The 26,250-nt window shown below is 47.4% G+C and overlaps 1 protein-coding gene across 2 annotated transcripts; it reads left to right on the plus strand.

Annotated features, from left to right (window-relative positions):
• The first annotated feature begins 2,052 nt into the window (after positions 1-2,052).
• Positions 2,053-17,080, plus strand: LOC111852439 (catenin beta-1). 2 transcript variants are annotated; one of them, XM_023828363.2, is made up of 16 exons: positions 2,053-2,286; positions 10,216-10,266; positions 10,359-10,580; positions 10,726-10,979; positions 11,084-11,322; positions 11,730-11,931; positions 12,039-12,183; positions 12,406-12,509; positions 12,672-13,010; positions 13,109-13,267; positions 14,850-14,969; positions 15,044-15,194; positions 15,281-15,402; positions 15,494-15,554; positions 15,863-16,086; positions 16,356-17,080. In XM_023828363.2, exons 2-15 carry the CDS (start codon positions 10,254-10,256, stop codon positions 16,066-16,068), a joined length of 2,337 nt encoding a protein of 778 aa, XP_023684131.1. In that variant the 5' UTR covers positions 2,053-2,286; positions 10,216-10,253; the 3' UTR covers positions 16,069-16,086; positions 16,356-17,080. The 2 variants fall into 2 exon arrangements, with proteins under 2 accessions (XP_023684131.1, XP_023684142.1); XM_023828374.2 differs by having other exon boundaries at positions 2,053-2,281.
• Positions 17,081-26,250: the final 9,170 nt, after the last annotated feature.

Raw genomic sequence — 26,250 nt, forward strand, 5'->3', positions numbered from 1 at the left:
ATTCAAGGTCATTAAGGCAGCATCTACTCCAATTTTAATCCATACCCTGATCTTGCTGGCTCACCTTGGATTTTGCACACATGAAGGGACACTAACATACATTCAAATGTTGGATAAGTTAGTGACCAGTCTGATGCGGAGAGGGGTGCATGAAGAGCCATTCATGTCGAACAGGAGAAGCTGCCTGGCTCCTCTATTCCCTGGGAGTACATGGTGGTAGACAGCCCTCCAGCATTTCTCCATCGCCTTAGGTAACTGCAGCACTCTAGGGGTAGCCCACATCTTCAATGCCCCCCCCCCCCCTCTCCAGCCCATACATATGTTAATGATCTATTTGTTAGGTTTGTGAAACATGTAACAAACAATATCAATTAATTCAATGGCACCTGTTTTTATTATTATTTAGTTTTTTTAACCTTTTTTCTGGAGTTTGGAGAACTTCTATGAGTGTCAAGGACAGTATTTTAATATATTTCAAATAAATAGAATGAAAATTAAATAGAACTGCAATTGTTATTAAAATATTATAGCTTTTTAAGGAAAATGAGCTGCATTTATAATATAACCAAATAAAACTTAAGCAAAGACTTTTACTTTGGACATCCTCTAAAATGCAGACAGAACCAAGACTAATGGGATAAAAAAAAAAAAATAATGAAATATGAATTACTTTTTTTGCTAAATAAATTGTATTATTTATTATATTGTGTGTGTGTGTGTGTGTATGCATGTATGTTTGTATTATATCAGTAAAGATGTTTTAAATAGCAAAACGTACCTGCTAAAAACGTTGTTTAGCATGTAATTCATAAAAGGGATAATATTTCACAGACTATTTTTGCCTAAACTTTATATTCTAATGATATTAACTCAGACAGACTGCTTTGCAATGTTATTATTTGGTGTTATTATTATTATTGTTATTATTATTGTTATTATTATTATTATTATTATTATTATTGCTACTCGTAGTTAACGCTGTAGAGAAAAATATTCCATTATCAGTTATATGTGGGTTAATCAGGCAACAGAAACTAGGGCAAATTCTCAACCATTATCATACAGAGATTTCAGATTTATTGTGGACATAAAGATCCTAATTTATATTCCAAGTTAACGTTTAGAGTACAGTGGAGTTATACTTCTTAAAATTATGTAGGCCTATACATGCATACACACACAGGTATTTTTCCTCAGTGGCTGTAGGGATTTCGTGGACACGTCACTGTTTACAACAAGCATTCGTTCGACAGGTATGCAATTTTTTAAACTGGAAATTAGATTATATCGACAGTGTCTCTTTCTAGAGTTTACCCTAATTCGTAATAAATTATTTAGCTTGTATAACTAATTTTAATAAAATTTTGAATGCATATAGAATTTTCTCAAATCATATCAAATTAAATCATATTCGTTAAATCCCATGTAATAGTATTAGAAAAACTCCTAATACTAATTTTAAAATAAGCATTGTGCTACCAACATGAATATTTCAGTGCATTACTATATGATAATTAAATAAAGTTCATAATGCACTATGTCAAGACTCTTGAAGGTTAAACAACTAAGAATGCAACGAGGCAGCACGTGAAACTTCACTATTTGATTGGTGAAACCATTTATATCATTTTCAAAATCAGATGACAAAGTTTTCTGTTAAGTGCTTATTTGTGCAAAAATTGATGATTCTGGTTCTGGGATACAGTGAAATATCCCCTAACTCTGATCACTATCCCCGCACCCAGCATCTGTCTCACACACTGTACGGTTCCAACCTAAGGAAAGCCACCCCCAATGTCTCAGCATATCCCTGCGCGCACAATGCACTTTAACTGCTGCACCATGATCCATTTTCCCCGCCTTTGCCATTTATGCACCATACACAAATGAACGTTCGTACTGCACCTCACGATTGTTTGTAGTCATTTTAATAAAGACATGATATATTTTTCCTCTCATAATCACAGTCAACATTTGCCCCCTCCCACTCCTCCCCTTTTCGTCGGCCGCGGAAGGATACGCTCCCGCATACTTGGTATAAGAGCTCTCTCTCGCCGGCGCCATTTTGAGAGCCCGTTTCCTGTGTAGCGGAGCTGTCGAATACTCGTGTGCACGAGCGAGCTGCTGCGGCTCCGTTCGTGCCTTTCGGGGACGTTTCTTCCGTTAGCTTAGCCTAGCTTAGCTTTAGCGTCTTACGCGACGCTTCCCGACACTCAGCCGTGATCACTGACCGCCGCTTGTAGGCCACCAAAGGGAAGAGGACGGATACGCTGATTTAACGGTCAGGTAGGCTCCGACAGCCGCCCCATTGTACCGTTTTTGCTTAAAGTTAACTGCTTGAAATTACCTCAGGTATTTTTGGCGTAGCGACTCGCGAGCTTGTCTGCCGCGGGGACTAATTTTCTTGAAAATGGTGCTAGTTTTTCGCTTTAACTTTTCGCATAGGTGTTGTCTTTTGTGAATAAAACGAGTATATCCGTGCCGAGAGTGACCTAGTGAGGAGTCCGGCGTTCTAAACACGCGGAGCCGCCCGCCTTTCCCCGGCCAGGCTTACTTTGACTTTGAGGACGTGCCACTAACTAGTCTTCTGTGGCATCGTCGAGATGAAGTTTTTTGATTAGTTCACCTTTAGTCCCGAACACTGGCGTAAGATCTGAAATACCTTGTTTATACTCCCGTAATTGCCGGACATTTACCGCAAAGTAAACGTGCTTTCGGTGTTCAGTTAGTGTTCGGGTTTCTGTGCTGCTCTCACAACCCCCCCCCCCCCCACCACCACACACACACACACACACAGAGCGAGTTAACGTGTGTATTTGTGCAGTTCGCCAAACTTGTTGGATCGGGTCGAGCTGTAACACTGCGATCCGGTCTGTCCCCTCCCGGACCGTGTGTTCAGACGACGTTTTGGTCGTCCGGAGCTAAGCGAGCTGACCGTTGGTTTCGCCCCAGACAAAGACGGTCCTCGGGGCCGGTGTGTGTTTGGGAAAGAAGGCGAGGAGGAGCCCGGACTGAAATACGAGTGTTTGCGGCGCTTTTGGTGGATCTGTGCTTTGAAAGCTGAAACTGCGGGATCTTGCTGGGGCTGTGGGGGTGGGGACGGCTTTGATCTCCGCTGAAGCCCTGGTTAGTTTTTCTGGGGAGTGAGTGGGGTGTTAGTGGGTCTGCTCTGGAAATACCCTCCCCACAATGTTTTTTCCTCTACTATGGGCCAGTCAGGGGTGAAACTTCCACTAGTGGGTTTATTTCCACAACCGTATCTTAATGATTGACACGACGTTTAATTGCCAGACCAGAAAATTTGGACGAAACATGGATTCAGTGTTTATAACGCTGCATTTTACTTTTGTGGCGGGGCTGGGCATTTGAATGACCCTAGGACACACATCTTGGGAGTATCCTGCCCTTCAGCGTCGCCGGGGGTGGGCGTATTCAGTAATATATAGGTGTGACCAGCTGAAATTTTTTGTCCCTTTAATTCCAGAGACACAAGAGAGCCAACTGTAATTGCTGTGGATTTCCCCTCTAGAAGGGGCAAAAGTTGTGCTCTTTGTGGCAATACTGGTCGTCAGTTTTTTATGGTCATTTGAATGTCTCGGTGTATCTTCCTTTAAGTACCTTAAAAAGGTGTTTTTCACTTAAGTCCACAATAGGTGGAATTCAGCTGTGAGGCTTTGGTCTGCAAATCTTTTGGGGGATTTTTGGGAATGGCCTGTTCATTTCACTAATTTGCCTCCCCGTTAATCTGTCCTTCGACTGATGCAAATGCTTGTGCTGCAGTGATTTTTCTATCAATGTGCTGATTGTGTGCTCGCATAGTGGACGCACTCAAGAGCTCTGTGTGCGATTTTTAGTGGTTTGTGGAGGGGGTTAGTCTTCCTTTGAAGCTCCACTTACCAGATTACTTCCATGTGTAAGAGGGAGGTGCAGCCGGGTGTCTGGAAATGTATAGCCTACTGTGACTGATCCAGTCCCTGCCCGCGGTGGTTTTTTTAGAACTGTGCCTCTGATAGCCACTTTTGCTGCATTGTGGTTTTACGACACTGCCTGAGGTAATAGTGCTGGTTATGGGAACTATATTTGGTTGATTCCTAAAACTAGGGGCTTAATGGCTTGTGTAGTTTAGATTTACTATAAGGACAGCAGGTGAGAGGGGGCTACTTGAGGGAATCTGTCATCTTTCTGATCATGAAATGTGGTGTGTAAATTGTACAACAGTATGACTTAATGTTTTGGGCATTCATTTTTCTTCGGCGTGGGGAAGGTAGTATGCGTGTGCAGTGTTGCGTCCATTTTAGTGCGGAGGTGCTTCACAAAGGGTCTACAGTGACTATTTGGCTGCTTTTCAGCAGTGGTTTTGGCTTTAAGTTTTAATCCAAGGTAGTAAAGGTTATGTGCAGACTGTTTTTGAACTCTGAGTGAGAACAGAATTTGCTGTTCTGACATGGCTTGTGCATGCTAAACTCACAAGATGGTGGAAGTATGAATGCCTTGATCTGTTTTGCATGCCATGGATATGTGTCAAGCCTACTGTGGTTCAGATGGTTTGGTTCTCAGATGTTTTGATCAGTCTGTACTTTTCTCTAGCTGTGCTTAGTATAATGCTGTTTAATTCCTGGTATGAAAGCTTTTTTTTATAATGTGTGCCGTTATGATGTTGCATGTTAGGTTAGTGGCATTATAACTATTGTAATATACTACATGGATTTATGCTAGACACCCCGCTCTGGGCTCATGTCTTATACAGGACAGGCCTTTTTTGTATTACTGGGCTCTTCAAATCTGGACATTGAGCTGAAGTCCAGGCCTTGTTTTCAGTTCTCCCAGGCAGTTTAATTACTGATTCTGATGGGCACAGAGGCGTCACACCCAGCTCATGGGTAAAGGAAGCCTGGAAAATCAGCAGTGCCTGGACCGTGATTTGAATAGCCCTCTCCTATGCTTTCTTAGGGATGTTGCATACCTGCTGTCATGGATGGCTATTTTACCATCTCTCTGCAGGGTTTTGAGCAGTGAAACCTGGTATTAAGCTCCATGCAGTGATATTTAACTATTGGTCACATGTACCTGTGGTTCCACCTCAACTGCTAACTTGCACTGTTTGAGCTCTTTAAAGTGTTATGGTGCTTTTTGCATGCTAAGTGTCATGCTCTAAGCTTATGAATGCACTGGTGTGTTCTAGAAAAGTCTTGCATGGTCTGGTTTTTACTGTGAACAGCATGACCTGTGCATCTGGGATTTCCTTAATTTCCACATTCACTTAAATACAGTACTTAAACTGGTAATTGAGCTAGTTTTAAAATTGAATTTTTAAAATTTGTTTTGGATATCTGCTGTGTTATTTAGCTTTGAATCTTCCAAATTAATTTAGCTAGTTATGTTATACTGTTAAAACAATGGCTGGCTATTCTGTTAAGCAAATGTGCATTTCTGTGTTCAGCAATGGGCTGAATCTGTCTCACTCCCCACCAAAGCTTATATAGTCCCGAGTTTAAATTCTTGCTTTGTAAGTGTTGAAGCTACAGAGGGGTGTTTGCAGTTGGTGCTGTGATCCCATCTTAGAGACTTGGGAGCCCCAGCTGCAGTTCATTTACTGGCAGACTTACTCATTCCATAACATCCATCCAAGTCAGGGTAATATAAAGGACATGTTTACAGTTTAAACAAAGTTGTGATTGCTGGTATTTGGACAATGTTGATGGGGGATGACTTCCCAAAGCTTTTGTACCCATTAACTAGTAGGGACTGCAGCATTATCCATCTAATGCATACCTGTTTCTTGCTAGGTGAGTGTAAGGTGGGCCCCGACTCACGACTAAGTACTGTAAATGTTGAATGCTGCATGAAAGCATTGCCACATTGCTATAATTTTACATCTGAAATGAACGCAGGAGCTGCTTTGTCCTCAGCCTTTCCCAGGCATCCTTACTGACTGAGCATGCATCCTTACTGTGGTGTAAGGGACTTCTCTTAAACTAAGCTTTCCCAGCTGTGACCTTAGCTGAAGCTTTAAATGTTTTGTCACTGTGATTGTGCAATGGTAAAGTGAGGATGAACTATTACAATTTGCTGGGGAGCAGACTTGGTTGGACCTGGACTGGTTACTGATATGTCCCTGGTAATGTTTGCGCTATGGTTGCTTTTGATGTGATTATTAACCTGATATACATCGCTTTAGTAAAATAATGTGAGAAGCTTGGGAGCAGGAAAGGGTCAGTGAGAAGGTGTCCTGGACGCAGTGTTTCCTGGTGTTTAATTTGTATTGTGCAATAAAGGGTATTTGAAATGTACAGAATCATTTTTATGTATTTTAATTTTAAATCCAGTTTATTTTTAGTCTATTGTACTTTGTGTGTATAATACATTTAAAATAGTGTGTGTGTGTGTGTGTGTGTGTGTGTGTGTGTGTGTATAAAGGCTCTTCCCCAAACTTCTCAAAGTTGACACCCATAAAATTGCAAAAATCTTTGTATGCATGTCAAGACATTTTGGACAATTGTATGCTTTCAACTGAAGAGGCAAAACATATTCCAGGTATTAATAGTAAAGAGAATCAAATCGTTATGCTAGCTATGTACTATTAAATAGTAATGGAAAGTGCTAAAGTTTCATACGTTTTGTGTAAGTGAACATTTATCACATTGGTCAATTACTGCATACTTCTGAACTGAAAGCATGCCAAAGTAATGGGTAAATTCAAAATCTTAGATTTAATTCATTTTTGTGTCTAAGAGGTGTTTGCGTTTCGTTACTTCAGAATGTGTGGAAGACGCTGCCACTGACATTATGTGTGTTTGGGATGCCAACAGTCCATGTTGGATTTTGCAGATACAAACCATTTCCACAGTCAAAATAGGACCTATTTGGAACCACTTCATCAGCCATGTTGCACGCACTGCTTGGTAGCATTAGCCGACCAGTCTATGGATTGTGTGCGTACTGTGTAACACAAGTACAATATTTTTAGCAGTCTGAGGGTATATGAAGATTGGGTTTTCAGTGAGCTACCTGGTTTAAGTGTTTAGCTCAAGATCTAGCCACTTAATTACGTACAGCTGCGATGGGTAATTGACAAAGGGATATGTATCGGCAATGTGGAGAATGTTATGCAAGCTGAAATTGTTTCACGTTGCTCTTTTTGTTGTAGTACTGTAGCAGGCATCTTGTGATCTAGTCTGTTTGTGTTTGCTGGTTTTTGTCATAAGTAGTGCACTTGTAAACTTGGTGAACTTTCCATGCTCAGCGTAGCTGCTCTTATACCTACTCACATCTGTTTATAATGTGCTGTTTGTTTTGCATGGCTTTGGACAAAAGATCAGCTCATAAGATTGACCATATTTAGAATGGCCAATTACTGGTCAGCGCTGATCAGGCCAAAACCGACTATTTCTTGTCATTAGTTAGTTAATCGGTGCATCCTTGGTATTGAGCTTTATTTTTCTCTTCAGTTTACGAAAATGTTTTCTTAAAGTTTTAGTTAACAATAATAACCCTGCTCTGTGGCCAAGATTGGCAAGATTTTGCTGGCCCTTAGCTGAATCTGTATGAATGGGTTGTGCTCAAGTTGTGGTTGGACTAAAAATAAGCTCTGGGTAGTTTTTTGCCTGATCCAGAGTACCAGGGAGTGATTCCTGCAATGGTTAATGACTATGCCACCAAAACCAGCTGTCGGTCTTTGCTGCCTAAACAGGTGGTGTTTCAATAACCTTTCCCTGGTTTCATTTATACTCTATCTTCACAGTTGTGGAATCTGAGTGCTATGGGTGTGGTTTAAACAGCCCCACCCTTCCTCCTGCTTTACAGGTTTGGCTCTACACACATGTGAATGTGCTGAGGTTTGAAATTGCTGCCTGCTGTACCCCAGCACCAGATGTAGCTTTCTGGGTCAGCTTTAGTGTAGTACTTTGCGTATCGGCAGTCCTTTCATCTTTCTAGCGGCTTAAGAGTTCCACTATTTATCGTGAGCGTCAGCAGCTGCATGTTTTTCTGTTCCTCCAGCATGCTGCAGCTATTGCTGATTTTAAGGGTCTTTAGTTCTCGAAACTAAGGATAATCTGTCAGAACAGCAGTGGTCTCAGTCAAAATGCTGTAGTTCAGTTCCTGAGTTCTGCTTTTCACAGCAGGGTTTACAAACACCTAGATGGCGTTCCATTTATAACATTGTACCCCGGGACGTCTGGCAGCTCCACGACCTTCCACAAAGCACAGCCTGGCTGAGTCGGATTGCTCTGAACTGGTAGCTTCAGTTGAAATGCATCCAAGACCGAAATGCAGAAGATGTAGATCAGCCGTGGCCAATCTTATCCGCAAAGGGCCGGTGTGTGTGTAGGTTTTTGGGATAACCTGTAGGTCAGCTGTTCAAACCCAGGTGTGAGGACTCTTCAGCCAATCAGTCCTCTAATTAGTAATCTAATTAGGGATTTGCAGTGAAAACCCGCATACACAGCGGCCCTTTGTGGATAAGATTGGTCACCCCTGATGTAGATTTTGCCTTTTAACCCAAATGTTGAGCTTTAGGCATGGTCAAAATGTCTACTTCCACGTTATAATTTTACATAGATGCTAAGTTGACCTTGTATTTCAGCAGGTTGCCCTTGGGGAATTGAACAGGCAACCACTGGAGTTGGAGGCTGTTTAACTTGAATACTGCATGTGTTTTAAGCTTGTATGTAATTGGAAAGAACTGAAACCAAAGGATTTAAAATTTCCATATTTTCAATGTGTGGAATCTTGAATTTTTACTCTTGCTGCTTGTCAATTTCTTTGGTTGGCCTCACTTCTATGGCATCCTTGCCAAATCTTTCCACCTCCCAGGGGATTGCTTAAGGAGTAACTGCTTAACTTCCCACCCCAAAGTCATTTTTGATCATGAAGACCATAACTCCCTGTAGCACTCATGGGAAATTAGCGGCTCGTTCCCCTTCAGTACACTTTGGCAGGCCAAATACCCTTGGTTTGGCACAGTGGTCCGTCTCCCTTAGTACTAGATGTTTGGAGCAGTCGGGTGATATGGGAAACATACTTCTGTAGCTATGCACCTTGGGGTGTACTCAGTGCCAGCTTATCTGACAGCGGTCAGAATTCTCCTGCAAGGAAGTACTGAGTTCCCATAACACATGCTTTCTGGAGGTAGCATGCAAGGGGTCCTGTTTGTTGTGAACCCTGTTCTTTGTTTTGCAGTCACACCAAATTTCAAAGCAGTTCAGTGTGCATTTGGATAGTTGTGCACTGCTGCCTGTCTGAAACAAGCCACCAGTGTCTGTTGCATAAAGTTAGACCTGTTTGTTCTGTGTAATAAACTCATAAGGCCTTGATGTTTGGGAGGAGAGGTGGGTTAATGCGACTTTGAGGCGCTTTCACGCCACAGGAACTTTTCTGGATCCAGGTACTTTTGTCTTTACTCCACAGCAACTCCCGATTTTGTTTCTGAGGCAGTTCTAGGACCCTTTTTTAGTACCTACTCCAGGCTAGGTACATTTTGTTCAAACACAAACTGCTGGGGAGGAGCTTGCAGCAATCAACTTGTGCTTGTGGGCAACCAATCAGCTACCTGTAACTTAGAAGTTATGCAGAAAGAGATTTTTTGCTTGCGTTCCTATATTTTTTGCATTGGAGAATTGGATCGCTCACCAATATACTTTTGTCTACCGGAGGTGAAACTTACTATCAGGATGACGTTACATCGGTTTTTTTATTCTGTGGAAAACAAAAGATCAATCTGCTGATCAGATTTAATAAGAATCCTAAACATGTTGCTGGTCATATTAAAATGAAAGGCCGTGTCCTGTTTGATGGCAATCGATCCTCACAGTGAGTGACAAATAAAATGACTTATTGATCCTCCATTGTTTTGTTGGTGTAGGTTCGAATTATTTGTGAAGTTTAACCTGCAAGCTTTTTGCGTCTCCAGTGCTTATTTAGCATAAAGGTTCCTGTTGTGGTGTGAAAGTGGTCAGAAGCTGCAACAGTTCCAGATCGAGACAGCCCAGGGACTTCTTAACTGGAACCAGGTTCCGGAACTTTATTAAGGTGCCTATAAGGAACTAAAGCACCTGCCTATTGCTGTTCTCATGCCTCTGAGTAACAGACTGCAAGAGGGATCATCACTCTGAGGCAGTGAATTTATGAACCAGGAATTACCTGGAATGACGCATGCCTGTAGAAGTGAACAATGCAAATGCAGCAGGTGCGTGAATGAATTTTCTGTATTTGCAGACTCGGCAGTGGTGCAGGCGGAGGGTTCAGAAAGCAAGATGGCCACCCAGGGTAAGATTCTAGTCAAATACTGCTGGGCAGATGAGAATTAAAGTCCCTCAACTTGTATTGGTTATTCAATGCATCCTGATGTGCCTCCACAGCTGACCTGATGGAGCTTGACATGGCCATGGAGCCAGACCGCAAAGCAGCTGTCAACCACTGGCAGCAGTCGTACCTGGACTCCGGAATCCACTCTGGGGCCACCACTACAGCACCTTCTCTGAGTGGCAAGGGAAACCCAGAGGAGGAGGATGTGGACAACCAGGTTTTGTATGGGTGGGAGGAAGGCTTCTCCCAGCCTTTCCAACCGGACCAGGTGACTGGTGAGTGCATTTGCTGCTTTTCAGGCACTATGACCATCCAGGGAGGCTTTTGGTTAACATCAAGGCTTGCTGTATAGGCAAAGGAGCAGACCCTTCAGTTGTCTGATTTGTGAGTAAAATGAACCTCTGCCGTTATTCTCCCTAGACCTTGACGGGCAGTATGCCATGACACGGGCTCAGAGGGTCCGTGCGGCCATGTTCCCCGAGACCCTGGATGAGGGCATGCAGATCCCGTCCACGCAGTTCGACAGCGCACATCCCACCAACGTACAGCGGCTGGCCGAGCCCTCGCAGATGCTCAAGCATGCCGTGGTGAACCTGATCAACTACCAGGATGATGCCGAGCTGGCCACCCGTGCCATCCCAGAGCTCACCAAGCTGCTGAATGATGAGGACCAGGTAGGTTCAGCATTGAACCTCCTTAATCTAGACCCCCCACCGTCCTCCTTTTAAACCCACCTGGTAAACAGCCTTCCTTGCCTCACATGACAATCTGCCCACAGGTGGTGGTGAACAAGGCAGCGGTGATGGTGCACCAGCTCTCAAAGAAGGAGGCTTCCCGGCACGCTATCATGCGCTCGCCCCAGATGGTGTCGGCCATCGTGCGCACCATGCAGAACACAGGGGACGTAGAGACGGCGCGCTGCACCGCGGGCACCCTGCACAACCTGTCACACCACAGGGAGGGCCTGCTCGCTATCTTCAAGTCTGGGGGCATCCCGGCCCTCGTCAAGATGCTGGGGTGAGTCGTTTTGCATTTGCCAGTGGCAAGGTCATGGACAAATGGAGCAGTGGCTTAGGTGGTCGGCTTTAATCAGAGCCTGCAGTGTGTGGAGTGGCCTCTTCTGTTGTGCAGGCAGCTGAAGTGACTGCCCACCTCCTCAAAGTAGCATAATTATTTGGACAAATTGCTCGCTACCGGCATGCTAGGATATCCACATATCTGTCGGGTTAGTGTAAAATGGGGTGATTAAATTGTGGTATGTGGATTTCTGGGGATGTGATGCATAGTTTGTCCAGAAAGTTCTAGCAGTTTCCCCACTTAGGTCTGTTAGGTGGCAGTGCTTCAGACCCTCTAATGGAGTATGTGGCTGTCGGTGCTTGCCACAGCTGCCGGCTTCTCACATTGAGCGATGCTGTATGTTTCAGGTCCCCCGTGGACTCTGTCCTGTTCTATGCCATCACAACGCTTCACAACCTGCTGCTGCATCAGGAGGGAGCAAAAATGGCAGTGCGCTTGGCTGGGGGCCTGCAGAAGATGGTGGCACTGCTCAACAAGACGAATGTCAAGTTCCTCGCCATCACCACCGACTGCCTCCAGATCCTGGCATATGGGAACCAGGAGAGTAAGGTAGAGGACTCGCCAGAGCACCCGTGGAGAGCAGAGTGCTGTCAGCTTAACGCGTAACACATCAAACGGTGTGGTTTATGGGTGATCTTCGTGCTGTCGTCCTCTAGCTCATCATCCTGGCCAGCGGTGGCCCTCAGGCCCTTGTCAACATCATGCGAACCTACACCTATGAGAAACTGCTGTGGACCACCAGCAGAGTGCTTAAAGTGCTTTCAGTCTGTTCCAGCAACAAACCAGCCATCGTCGAGGCTGGTAGGTCTGAAACTAAAGATCCTGGGATTTTTAAACCTACTTGGGCAGTTCTGCTTATGTGGTGCTTGACATTACAAACATTACAAAACAGCTTAGTGTGCACTGTCCAGCTTGTCTGCTGAAGTGTAAACTAGTATCTGGACTGCTCCTGAACTATGGGTTTACGCTTACTCCCATTGTCACTGGTCTCCTGTCTGGATGATGACATGTAATCTCTTACAGGTGGCATGCAGGCTCTTGGCCTGCACCTCACAGATCCCAGCCAGCGTCTGGTCCAGAACTGCCTGTGGACACTCAGAAACCTGTCTGATGCTGCAACCAAGCAGGTACGCAGTCCCCCAGTATGCTGACAGACTGTTTTTTGTGAATGTGAAGCAATTTCAGCATCGTTCACCTCCAGCTCCCTTGATATGCCAAACGTCCACTTTGAGTGGTTTGAACACCACTACAGTGCAGGTTTATTGTATGCTTCCCCCTTCATGGTTCAGGAGGGCATGGAGGGTTTGCTGGGGACGCTGGTCCAGCTCCTGGGTTCTGACGACATCAATGTGGTGACGTGTGCGGCCGGCATCCTCTCCAACCTCACCTGCAACAATTACAAGAACAAGATGATGGTGTGTCAGGTGGGAGGCATCGAGGCGCTGGTGCGCACCGTGCTCCGCGCCGGCGACCGGGAGGACATCACAGAGCCCGCCGTCTGTGCCCTGCGCCACCTCACTAGCCGCCACCAGGATGCAGAGATGGCCCAGAATGCAGTGCGGCTGCACTATGGTCTGCCTGTGGTGGTGAAGCTGCTTCACCCGCCCTCCCATTGGCCGCTCATTAAGGTGAGGTGGGAGTTTGGCCACATCAGCTCTGTGATTGTGGGATTAGGATGGGAAGTCAAGCCCTCAGGATCAGTTCATTGAACAATTGTGTTTCACAGGCAACTGTGGGGCTGATCCGTAACCTGGCGCTGTGCCCGGCCAACCATGCGCCCCTCCGGGAGCAGGGCGCCATCCCCAGGCTGGTGCAGCTGCTGGTGCGGGCGCACCAGGACACGCAGAGACGCACCTCCATGGGCGGCACACAGCAGCAGTTTGTGGTGAGGCCTCCTCTTTGCTCCTCACATAACATGTCAGGCTCTTACTAGCTGTTTGCCGTTCCGCCCCTGCCGTTTTAGAATGCAATATGGTGAGTGTATTTCTGAACCATTTCGCCACACTGGCGAAGATCAAATGCATTGTGTGTTTTTAAAGCCAATCGGATTTTGGTAACCGGACTATCCTAATCTGCAGAGAAGAAATGTATGGACAACGAAACATGACTTAAATGGTCCCTATATATAGATATTCAACATAATAACCTAGACGGACATTATTTAACATCTTGAGGGTGCGCAGGGAAAATTCATATGTGAAGAAAAACATTCATGAAAATGCATTCTGCCAATGTAAGTTTCTAGACATGCGAGGCTGCTTGTCCAGATATTGCAGCCAAACAAATTTGACCTTTTTGCATCTGTAGAAAGTCTTTCAGCGTGAGGACTTTGGCTTATTCTTTGTGTGGCTAAGGAAACTCCAGTACAGCTAACCAGTAGCCAATACTTCTTTTAATACTTATTTTAAAAATAGAAGTTTTGACCTGGAAGTAACAGAAGCCGGTGCACTGAAGCATATCAGAGGACGTACAGCACGTATGAAATGAATAGCGCTGTAAAGCTGTCCAATTTACTGTTCAACTAAAGGGCGCATTTCCACCGCACCAGACACCGTACTTCTGGTACTTCCAGAAGGTACCAAAACCACCACCACATCCAGTTCTTGCATGACTAATCAGCTAGATTAAGATCAGGGTTTTACTTGCCTTTAATCTGGTACAGATATTATAGTGCAGGGAGTTCAAATCTCACTAAAACATTTTTACTCTGTCATAGGAAAAATTACCTAGCAAGTTTTGCAATTTCAATGATTTTATTCCTTTTCAAGATTATCTAGAATATGTGTAAAAATCAGTTAAGTTTACCTCTGCTGCTTTTGCATGAGCACTGCATGTGTTTCCGAGACAATCATGACAATTTTCTTCCTTGCTGTTTAAATTACTCCTAGAGGGGTTCGTGAAAGTTTGTCGTCCTTTTTTAATTTTATAAATACCCCAATACTCATTGCATCAAAATCACGTTGCAATATTTGAGAATTCCAATACCGTGCTGTCATAGTGTATTATACAAAATACTTTACACTAACCTAACCTTGTATCTGTTTTTCCAACCAGATTGCAATTATCGCTTCATTTGTCGGCACATGCATTGCTATTAATGTTATGTCTCCGACGTAAAAAATAGGTTGACCAAAAAAGCCCAATACTAAGTTGAGTCATATCGCCGCCTATTGTAGTGGAGTCGGGCATACTTCGGTCAATAAATCGATTCCCCTCTCATGCATGTATACTGGGACAAGGACAGTAGTCAGATTTAAATGGTGTAGTCACGATATGACCGTAGCTGTGCATGTAAACGTACGGAGTGTATAAACATTTCCTGTCTAGATTAGGAACTAGCATAAATCTTCTAGTTAGGGTATTGCATTCAGAGCTAAGCTAGTAATCAACATTTTCTTGTATTTTGGCCCGTTTGATATGGCCAGCTGATCTAGTAGGTTGTTGCTGATTAATGCTGCCCCCTACAGGAGGGCGTGCGGATGGAGGAGATCGTTGAGGGCTGCACTGGTGCCCTGCACATCCTGGCCCGCGATGTCCACAATCGGATTGTTATCAGAGGCCTCAATACCATTCCACTCTTTGTCCAGGTGAGGGAGCACCTGCTCTTAACTATTTGTGGCTTTGGTGTTGGGTGTGAGCTCACATCCCCTGTCTGTCCCAGCTGCTGTACTCGCCCATTGAGAACATCCAGAGGGTAGCAGCCGGGGTGCTGTGTGAGCTGGCCCAGGACAAGGAGGCGGCAGAGGCCATCGAGGCAGAGGGTGCCACCGCCCCCCTAACGGAGCTGCTCCACTCCAGGAACGAGGGTGTGGGTAGGTGCCACCAGCCTTCGGTGCCATCTTCTGTTTATTTCGGGCTAAATGCCGATGAACTTCAATACCCTCTGCGCTGCCCACAGCCACGTACGCAGCCGCTGTGCTGTTCCGCATGTCTGAGGATAAACCCCAGGATTACAAGAAGCGTCTGTCAGTGGAGCTCACCAGCTCCCTCTTCAGGACAGAGCCCATGACCTGGAATGAGGTATGACCCTCCATTGCTGTTTAGCTTGTATGCTACAAGTGACCATTTCCAGGGATCTTATCACATGGCATCACTTGTCTCCCTTCATCAGACTGGGGATCTCGGCTTGGACATCAGCGCGCAAGGAGAGCCACTCGGCTATCGCCAGGATGGTATGTGCTCTGTCCAGTTACTATGGTTACTACCTGCATCATCCCCACTGGTGTACTGTATGCAGAGCCTTGTTAAAGCAGAATTCACTCTCTGCTATATGATTTTTACATTATGCAAACAGGGTATTGTCTCTTCTTCCCTGGAAACCTAGTTATCTACCAAATTAACTGCCCGGCAGAAATATTTTTGCCTTCCTATTTTTGCTGTTGAGGCTGCCTGGCTAAGCGTAACATTGCGCGGGACTTGCGAGTTTCTGCAGCTTTTGCCACATCCTTGTGCTGACGTGAGCCGCCTCGCTTGTCCCTAGATCCCAGCTACCGCTCCTTCCACTCTGGCTACGGCCAGGATACCATGGGCATGGACCCCATGATGGACCACGACATGGGCAGCCACCACCCCGGGCCTGAGTACCCAGTCGACGGGTTGCCCGACCTGGGGCATGCCCAGGACCTGATCGACGGTCTGCCCCCAAGCGACAGCAATCAGCTGGCCTGGTTTGATACCGACCTGTAAATAACTACTCCTTTTTAGGTAAGTGTTGAAGCATCCTTAAGTGCTCATGTTGGATACTTTGAAACTGGCTTTGTTACTGGATGTTGCTTATTAAGCTTTAAATTTGGGATATGAAGCCGTTTTAGTGGTAACCTCTGTCCGGGAATGTCAACTGTGCACCTGCCTTCTGTAGCCTGCATGTATAAGTGATGAAGGCTTCATTTTACACAGACCATCCACTGATAAGGACACTGTTTCGGGCCACTGCTTACACTGTCCCCCCCCCACCCCCCCCTTCTCTGTCACAGCTGTTTCGTCTGAATGAACCTGCGTTGTGATTTGGCCTGTAGAGTTGCCGGAGGTCTTGGTGGTGGGGGTAGTATCTCGGAAAGTGCCTGACACACTAACACAAGCTGAGTTTCCTATGGGAACAAGTCGAAGTAAACTTTTTGTTCTGGTCCTTTTTGGCGAACGAGGTCAACGAAGAAGGATATTTCTGAGCGGACGCTGAGAGGAAGAATGCACAAGGTGGATCTTAAGGGTGGAATTACAAAACTTAGCCTTTGCCTGTTTTTATATTTTTTAAAATCACTCTTCAGTCTCTATAATGGTACTGATGTAGCTTGCTTTAAACTAGCCTTAGTCCTTTTTCTTTTCACAGTAATTTGTATTAAGTCTCGTAGTGTTACGTTTATAGTGGTGATGCTCCATCCAGTTTCTAAATGATCACGTAATGGTGTAGAACACTAATCATTTCAGATGTACTCTCAAAGTGTACCTATAGCTTTTTTTATGAAATCAAAGGGGAAATGCATTCTTGTATGCTTACATGAGTATAGAAACTATTCAGTGTCACAATTGTTCCAAAGGGTGCAATTGGGTGGGGGCCAGACTTTTCTTTTTTAATTATTATTATTTTTTTTTTATTTTAAATGCTGTTCAAGGTAGTTTCATGAAACAGTTGTAGCCTGCTGTGCTTACTTCGGAAACATGGTTATGACATGGCTGAACAATAAAAATCCACTTATTTCTGTTCTGTGTGGCTTATTTCAGCGGTGTCCTCTCCTGTACCTGCAGTGTAGGTTCTCCCAAGCCAAGGTTTAGGGTGAATCATCCTGGAAGTGAAAATGTCTGGGATCTGTCACTAGGGCCTTCATACTGCTTTCAATGGCATTAAATTTTAAATAATTCAAGCTCCACTGGTTTGCGTCTGGTTAGGGTGGTTATAGCCTTGGCCTCAAATGACCTACTGCCGCAATTGCTGAACTCATTTGCTCTGTTCGTACTGTAATTTGGGTTGACTTTCCAGCTGTAAATTTGCTTAGTGTAATTTGTGCCAACTGGAGTTTGCTGGATTCTCCCCATGTTTGAAGCCAGTTTACTTCATGCTAACATACTTTTAAATTAGTTTAGTGTTCTATTCAGAGAACATAGCCTTGACGTTCATGAATCACTTGTAAAACAAAGTCTAGTTGGAGTTCCTGGTTATTAAAGAGGACTTTTCTAAATCTGCACCCATTTTGTGAAGTTTTTGCCAGTGTTTTCCACTCCTATAAAAAAAGGTAATGAAAACTGAATGGCTTTCACAAGGAGCATGAAGTAGTGATGTATTTTTTTCTCTTTGGACTGGAGTAGCCATTTGGTCCTTTTGTTGAATGAATTGGATCACAGCCCTGTCCTAAGATTCGGAATGGCACAAATGGAAAGCAAAGGATATCTCAGTGGGTGGTTCTAGATCCACGGGTGGGCAATCTTATCCTCAAAGGGTCACTGTGTATGTGGGTTTTCACTGCAACTCTGTAATTAGCTTACTGATTGGCTGAAGCGTCTTCGCACCTGGGTTTGAACAGCTGACCTACAGGTTATCCCAAAAACCTGCATACACACCAGCCCTTTGTGGATGAGATCGCCCACCTGTGTTATAGACCTTTCCTAGGACCCTTTTATATGGCATGTAAAATTTTGACGCTAACAGTTCCCAGAGCAAAGCAGGGCTGTGCTGAGACTTAAACTTCCCGTTAATTTAGCAGCTTTATTTAGCAGCTTTAACTTCCCATATTCATTTTGAGCATGAATCAGATGTCATTTTGAAGAACCTTCAGAGGGTGTCTCCAGTACTGCAATAATTTGATCTGAACTGAAAACCGTTTTCTCCCTAACGCCTAATTCACCGGACCTGACTGCTGTACATGCGATCTCTGAAGCGTGTCATTTCATACTGCTCATTCAGGTGAAGTCTGGAAGGTTCTTAATCTTGATTAGTGTCAGGGCTGCCATCTTTGTTTTTGCCACATCATTAGATTCCCTTGTTATGCATGCATTGCTTTAAATCGCTTTTTTTTTTGCATGGCTAAGTTTTACAAAAGCTTGAGGGCCGTTGCATCTACGTTCTACGTTTTCTAATGACGAATAAAATGCTTTTCTGTGGAGAGCTAGGAAAACAGCCTAGGTGGTATTAGAGGTGTGTGCGCTAAAAGTGTTGAGACTCTTCGTATGTTTCCCGTATCTTCAGACAGCTCCTGTCATTTTTAGTCACTGAGTATTAGGGCTGCAGAAATGTTACTTCTGTAGGACGCCAAGCTTCAGACTGTCATGCTGAAAACTCTCAGAAATGAAGCGTGACTTGCTTAGCGAGCCGCTCCTCCGGGCTTCTGGGCCAGTCAGGCTCCAGATAAATAGGGGTTTTGGTTTGACACAGCAGGGTGAGAAATAGTTTAATTAGGAGTTAGACAAGTTGTGAGGAGGGGCAGTCACATGACCTTCCTGGAGGTGCTTTCTGGAATTTCGCACAAAGATTCCTCACCCACAGAGGAACCAACCTACCCACTCCGCTCTTAGTTCCCAAAGTCTGGGATCCTTGCCTCTTGCTGTTGGAATAGGGACTTGGGCTTCAGTGGCACAGGATGGGCCTCTCCCAGTGGCTGTTTGTACAGTGAGGAATTCTGCAGTTGTGGTTTTCCAAAATAACCAAGTGAGCTTTGGGTGGGTGAATGTCGAGGGGGGGGGGGGTGTGGGCAGTGGGCCTCTGACTGACGACCCCTCGCAGCCGTTCTGAGGCAATCTTATGCCCAAGGCGAAGGCCCATCCTGGGTCAGTCCCAGGTCATGATGCTAATGTAAACGTGAAAGCTCTGTCTTATGCAGTATCTCCCAGATGCTAATGCGGCCCAGCAGAAGCACCAGGCCAGGGTCATCTCGGCGGGCTTCCTCTCCCCGTATCCCGTGCTGTGCCTGAGGCCCAGAGGCTTCTGGCCTCGCAGACGGCTGAGGACTTATTGACTAAATGCAGAAAGCAGATCGCTCACAAACGGCGGGCTGGTATTAAACTTGGCTCAGTAGATGCGCGCGGGCAAAATAGCTGTTATTACTGCCTCCTGCCCCGCTGGAAAACTCGGCCGCACGCTTAAAATACCGACTAGCTGCGATATTTGCTGAATCCCGGCGGGAAATGGTATTATTAACACCTTGTTTACTTGTTCAGCGCTTGGTTATTTTTTGAAATGGGATTTCTTAAGTGATTATACACAATCTGCTAGTTTACTTCTGATCTGAGTAAATCTAAAGCTGCACATGTGACCTGTTATGTCCTCCGTTTTGTGTGGTGTGGGTGGGGCTTTGGGATATAGTTAAATGTGCAGCAGAATGTGCAACCCTGCCTGCACGGTCAGCGGGGGCTCTAAACAGCAACACTGTGGAAAGCCAGGCGAGGGGTTCATCCCCAGTGGGCTTCTAGTCACCTGACCGTGTTTAAGCATGGTGTACGGGTCACCCAGTCCACCCAGGCACGTTCGTGAGCGGTGTCTCGCCGACCCGACCGTGTTCGTGAGCGGTATCCCAGTCAGCTGACCTGTTTTGTTTATCTGCTAATAGATTTTCTTGTTCTTTCCGTGGCATCACAGCAGCCCTCCCCAGCAGCCCCGATTGGCTGTTGCCAGGCAACTGGGCTCCCATCACCGGAGGCTCTTTGCCTAATTTTCTGCTCAGAAAGGTTCCAACCTGGGGGCTGCGGTTGCAGGTGACTGCTGCGGCAGCACACTCTCCTGTGAGACACGCCCCCCCCCCCCCAGCATCTCACTCTTGCCGGAAGCATCCCTCGCCAGACTTCCCAAGAAAGTTGTTTTTGGCCTGAGTTTCCTCTTCCATAAGTGACCTGAGTCAGAGTCCACATTAGCCTGAGTCAGAGCCCAGCGGTCCCGCACACACCAGTATGCGTGACTCTCAGCCAAGGCCTGTGGGCAGCTGGCGCGCACACGGCTGCATGACTGCCAAGCACATTGACGGACATGGAGGCGGGAAGCAGGCGTGAGCCGCTCCACTGAACCCAACCGCTGAAGGCTGAATGCGCGGCCCGCAGCAGCGGCTCCCCTGCGGTCCGACCGGCTTATCAGAGCTGTAGCCAACCAACAGACTCAACTCATTTCTGTTAAAATTATTCTAAATGCCCAGATTGGACAAAAGGGGGCATAGCAGTTAACCAAGTTTCAGAAGATCCTTACTGTTAAAACCTAAAGCACATACATTTCAGTAAGATACTCAAAATGTTCCTCATCCTCATGTTCCTCTCCACCGAATTTCAAGTCCATTTCCACTCCTGTACCCAAATAAAGTCCCCATTCTGTCCTCCCATCCCCGTGTCGCATTTTTCTGTCAGTTCTCCCAGCTGCTGGATTTTACAAACGATGCTCTATATGTTCAGTGCCCTGCTGGTCGCATTTGAGCTTCATCGTTCAGACTCCAATGCAAAGGAGACTAAGGGGGGACATGATCCAGGTCTATAAGATTCTAACGGGTCTGGATGCTGTTCAGCCAAATGGCTTCTTCAATATTAGTTTAAATACTAGAACTCGTGAACATAAGTGGAAATTAGTGGGGGAACATTATAAAATGAATTTGAATAAGCACTTCTTTATACAGCATGTATGAAATAGTCTTCCTGTTAGTGTAGCACAAGCTAAAACCCTGGGTTCCTTTAAATCAGAGCTAGATAAGTCTCAGTTTGTCAGTCAGTGTTCAGGCTAATGGCTCCCATCTGTGGTTTCTTAATGGGATTCATTTAACATTGGACATGCAGGGGGGGTTCAGACCTGTGACGAGCGGCCGTGAAATGAGGGATGATTTCCGGGCTCTTTACAGTATATTTACAGTCTGTACCTATGGAACCGTGTCCCGGCCCTTTTCATCTGATCCTGTAACCCACTTTCACTCGGTTAAACAGACGCTAGGCAGCGCACGGCGTGTCCTTCGACACGGGGAGCCGAGCGGGGGGGGGGGGTGTGTGGAGCAGTTTCATGTGTCTCCTGGGGGGGCGTTCGGGAGTTCAGAGTGGGAACCTGAGAAGTCACATGATTCGGAAGGCCTCCGAGCTCCCAGCATTCCCTGGGGGTGACAGACGGACACAAAGACCATCCCCCCCCCCCCCCCCCCCCCCCCCACAGAAGGTGAAGCCACGGCACAAGCCAATGGGTGGGGGGGTGCGTTCGGATCCCGGCTCTTTATCGGCGGCCCTAATTGCGGACAGATGCTTCTGCTACGTCACCGAAATGCCGGCACACGTGGCAGCCTGCACCTGAGCGGCGGCCGCTTTGATCGCGGCTTTGAAAGCTGCCCCCTGCGCATCCCCGCCGTCCACAAAAGGGCCTTTTAATCATTGTTCACTAATTGCCTAGTTGAAAAAAGAGGCAGAGAGAGGGAAGAGAGATCCCTCTTTTCTTGATTCTCATCAAAGCGGTTCCTAATTGACTCAAAATGTGATGATGGTTACAAACAGACGTTCAAAGGTGGCTGGCCGCGGTGTGCGAGTGAGAGAGGAGGGAGGTGTTTAGGGGGGGTGGGCAGAGTCCTGGGGCCGTGCATGTCATTATGATGTGTCATCGCAGGCGTCAATATCGTCAGGGCTTGACCCCGCCCCTCCATTCGATCACCCACAAAATGCTTGTCGCTCTGACCTCACTTCTGGAAGACGCGGATCCGGCTCTGGGATCCCCTGGAAATAGAGGCGGGGCCTCATCACCAAGAGGGTGTGACCTGATGCTGGGGTCCAGAGAGGAAGCTGTGCAATAAGGGCGTCCTTCCCATCTCTGTCTGCCAGGATCGGCAATAAATGCAGCTCATCTCTCCAGAGTTTTTTTTTCTGACTTTCTGGGTCTCTAGGCTGGAATTTGTTGCTTTACATGTAACCCTCCGCAGTTTTCCACCCTGACGCGTGGTGGTGGTGGTGGTGGGGGGGGGGGGGGTGGGGGGGAGTGGGGTTGGCGAGTTATTAGCATTCTGAATATCACAGAAGAGCCCGCGGGCACGGTGAGATCTGGGTGGCTGATGTCAGCGTGTGATTGACGGGCAGGGAGGTAGAGCCGCGCTGCGCCACACGGAGCCACACCACGGACACGCACACACATGCACTCGTGCACGCACACACGCATCCCGTCACTGTCACTATCACCTGCATGTCACAGCACAATAGAGTCGTCATGAGGTCACTGGAATCAGACGCCTCCTTCTGTATCTGCAGAAAAAGCCAAGAATTAATCTCACCCCCTCCACATACACCGGCACACACACTCTTGCCTCTCCCCCACCCCGGCCACCTACGCAAGCCCATCGACACCCCTGCCTCGCTGTGACCCCCTCCTCAGCCGGCCCCTCCGGGCTCGCGGGCTGCCTGACCCGCTCGCTGACCCATTGGGCTGCAGAGCGCCCCGGTGCTGTCAGTCACACGCGGCCACAGGTGATATTCCCACGGATCGCCTAGAGCATCCTCCCGTCTGCGGATGAGAGAGCGGATCCTGACAGAGCTGAAGCGGGATGAGCCACGACCCCACGACCCCGCAGCTCTCCTCTGCTGCTAATGAAGATATCCTGCACATGTGGGGCTGGGGGGAGGGTTTATCCTCCTGCTTGATTCCCCCCTCTCTCTGACACTCCCCCATTCTTCTGACAGACTCTTCCTCCCTCCCCGGCAGCGGTACTCATCATCTTCCTCGATCTTCCGTCTCCCGGGTTACCACCCTGGCCACGTCTCCCCCAGCAACATCAGTACTGTCATCCTCCTAATTTGAGCTCATGGGAATTTTGTTTTGCAGGACGAAACTCTGTCCAGACCATAAAAAAATGAGCCTGCCGCAGCCACCACAGTCCACTGGACTGTCTGAGGACACGTGTGAAACGTGCCCCGTTCTCCGCAAAGATACGCCTCCGGTGAACTAGAAACCAGGCTCTGGCCACGTTCGGTGTGGCATAAAGAGGCATTTCGGTAACGCGCCTGGGGTCCCGCTTGTGGTTACCATGTTATCCAATCACGGAGCACGAGCTCTTTACATTGCCACAACCAGGGGCTCATTAAGGATCCAACGTACAGACTACAGGCCACAGGAATTAGCAGTGTTTTGTTGTTCTTTACACTTTAATCTCACTCTTTTGCTGAAAATGGCTCATTTTTTTTATTGTTGTTTTTAAGGTGGGTTAAAATTCCTTCACACGTAGACTCATTCAAGCTTATTTATTTGGGTGAGAGGTTTCGGGGGGGGGGGGGGGGGGAGCTCAAAGGAGACTAAACAAAATTGGACAAAAACTGAGTGAGCAGAAAACATCGCGGCACCTTAAGCCCCCATTAGGAGGAAAAGTGAGCTCACGCCATGTCTGCATCTTCAGACTTCTGCCGTGACGATCCGCAGGGAACTTCCAGCAAGTTTCGCCACAAAAGCCGCAGCTTAATAGACGTGTTTTTTTCTTTCTCTGAATCACCACCCAGTGTGTCTGAAAAACATCCTTCGGTCATGGAAAACGTGCTCCTTCACTTTGCAGCGAAACGGGTGCCGGAAAGGTTGCAATGCATCTGACGGAAGTTAATTGTGCAGTTGTAGAGTGTGGTGGGGGGGGGGGGGGGGGGGAGTGGATCGGGGAGTATATCAGCGACGTCCGCTACAAGGGCCAGCAAAACGCCCGCAGTGGAAGCGGAACGACGGGTCAGCACACGATGCCCGTGCAATTATCAAAAATCGCCCTTTTAAAACAAATTATTTCCACGCCATTTTCATCTCCGGCTAATAGAATGTCACCCGTGTGCCGTGTCATTATCGCCCTGGCAGGAAATGTAATGATTTGGGGTTGCTAGGCAACAAGCCTTATAATCAGACTGTTCCTCCAGTCCTCTGAGGCTCCCGAGAGGGTCCCTCGATTTCAGGACAGATCTGGGTTTGCAGGCACCCGCAGCCGGGCCGGTCCGGCGATCCCGTCCGCGCAGTGACCAGAAAGAGCCGAGGTGTGTGAACTTTGTTTATTAGTCACATCACTGCGAAGTTTGAGGCCGTAGCGCAGTAGACAGCACGTTTATCTCTGGGGAACAGCGCAGACAATCATCAGCTTCCATATGTTTCTAAAAAACTCGCAAGGAAGCCGGTGTATAAGAAGTATATAAAAAAAAACTCTAAAAGCAGCTCTCTGAAAAGCAGCCAATCAGAGTGCACGTCTACGTGCCAGAGTTATTAAACACACACCCTGTGCGTCTCTGGTTTCCCGTTCTGCTGTGTTGACATTTTTAGGCATGTGGATCTTCCAGAGAACATAAAGGCAGGTGCCGACTGTCAAGACGGACCGTGACCCGCCCGCCTCCCCCAGAAGCCTAATCCTGAGGGGGCTGGGGGCCGGAGGGCGGGCAGGGCAGCCCTAATCCTACTTAAGTTGGTCTGCCAATCGTTTTTGAAAGGTGGGGGGCGGGCGGAGATGGGGGTTGTGTGGAAAGCGTGCGAAGCAAGAGTAAATCTCCCAGAAAGCTTTTCCTTCCCCACACGAGGGGTATAATTACACCCCCCCCCCCCCCCCCCCAAGGCAAGAAAACCACATCAGAACGGGCTTTCGTGCAAAGGCTGGCCAGCGTACGCCCGGCATTTCTGGGGCCGTTTCCATGCCGCCCAAACAGACCAGGATTGGGAAGGCTTTCTCCCGCTTACCTGGGTTTGGGGAATGCCATGTTTACCTAGCTGGAGAGGGGGATGCATCTACAAAATAAATGAGAGAGAGAGAGAGAGAGAGAGGCAGTGTGTGAACAAAAAATCAGCATATGTTTCGAGACATCGTCCTGGTTTGGGGGAATATACAGGCTTGCCGGGCCTCCTGGTTCACACAGGAGCCTCATCCTGCTGTATCCCAGCCGAACTCAGCAAATACCAGCCACACGCCTCCTCAGAACCGGCCAAACAGATGCGTGACACACGGATTATATTTACTCAGCCAGAGCAGCAGTGTTGGAAATGTAGGCATAGTCAGTCCGTCAACAGCACTGACAGCATCCGCGTTATCTCTAGAAAATAACCACCAAGCCTCCCAGCACCCTCCAGCCGGCCCCTTTACCATAATCCGAGCTTACAGAGCGGAGACTGCCCACCACAGCTGGCCAGCTGCAGGAGCTTATGGAGGCAGCTTGGAGTTAAGAACCCCGATCCTTTGCTGAGATCTCAGTCAGCATGTGGGGACAGGAGCTGCGGCCCTTTGCTGGACTCCTGGCATGAGGAAACAGGAGCTCCGCCCCTTTGCTGGGGTCTTTGTATGTGGGGACAGGAGCTCCGCCCCTTTGCTGGACTCTTGGCATGAGGGAACAGGAGCTCCGCCCCTTTGCTGGGGTCTTTGCATGTGGGGACAGGAGCTCCGCCCCTTTGCTGGACTCTTGGCATGAGGGAACAGGAGCTCCGCCCCTTTGCTGGTGTCTTTGTATGTGGGGAAAGGAGCTCCGCCCCTTTGCTGGACTCTTGGCATGAGGGAACAGGAGCTCCGCCCCTTTGCTGGGGCCTTTGCATGTGGGGACAGGAGCTCCGCCCCTTTGCTGGGGTCTTTGCATGTGGGGACAGGAACTCCGCCCCTTTGCTGGACTCTTGGCATAAGGGAACAGGAGCTCCGCCCCTTTGCTGGACTCGGCATGAGGGAACAGGAGCTCCGCCCCTTTGCTGGACTCTTGGCATGAGGGAACAGGAGCTCCGCCCCTTTGTTGGACTCTTGGCATGAGGGAACAGGAGCACCGCCCCTTTGCTGGGGTCTTTGCATGTGGGGACAGGAGCTCCGCCCCTTTGCTGGACTCTTGGCATGAGGGAACAGGAGCTCCGCCCCTTTCCTGGGGTCTTTGCATGTGGGGACAGGAACTCCGCCCCTTTGCTGGGGTCTTTGCATGTGGGGACAGGAGTTCCGCCCCTCTGCTGGGGTCTTTGCATGAGGGAAC

This window comes from Paramormyrops kingsleyae, chromosome 23 (genome assembly GCF_048594095.1).
Source record: "Paramormyrops kingsleyae isolate MSU_618 chromosome 23, PKINGS_0.4, whole genome shotgun sequence".
Taxonomy (NCBI): Eukaryota; Metazoa; Chordata; class Actinopteri; order Osteoglossiformes; family Mormyridae; genus Paramormyrops; species Paramormyrops kingsleyae.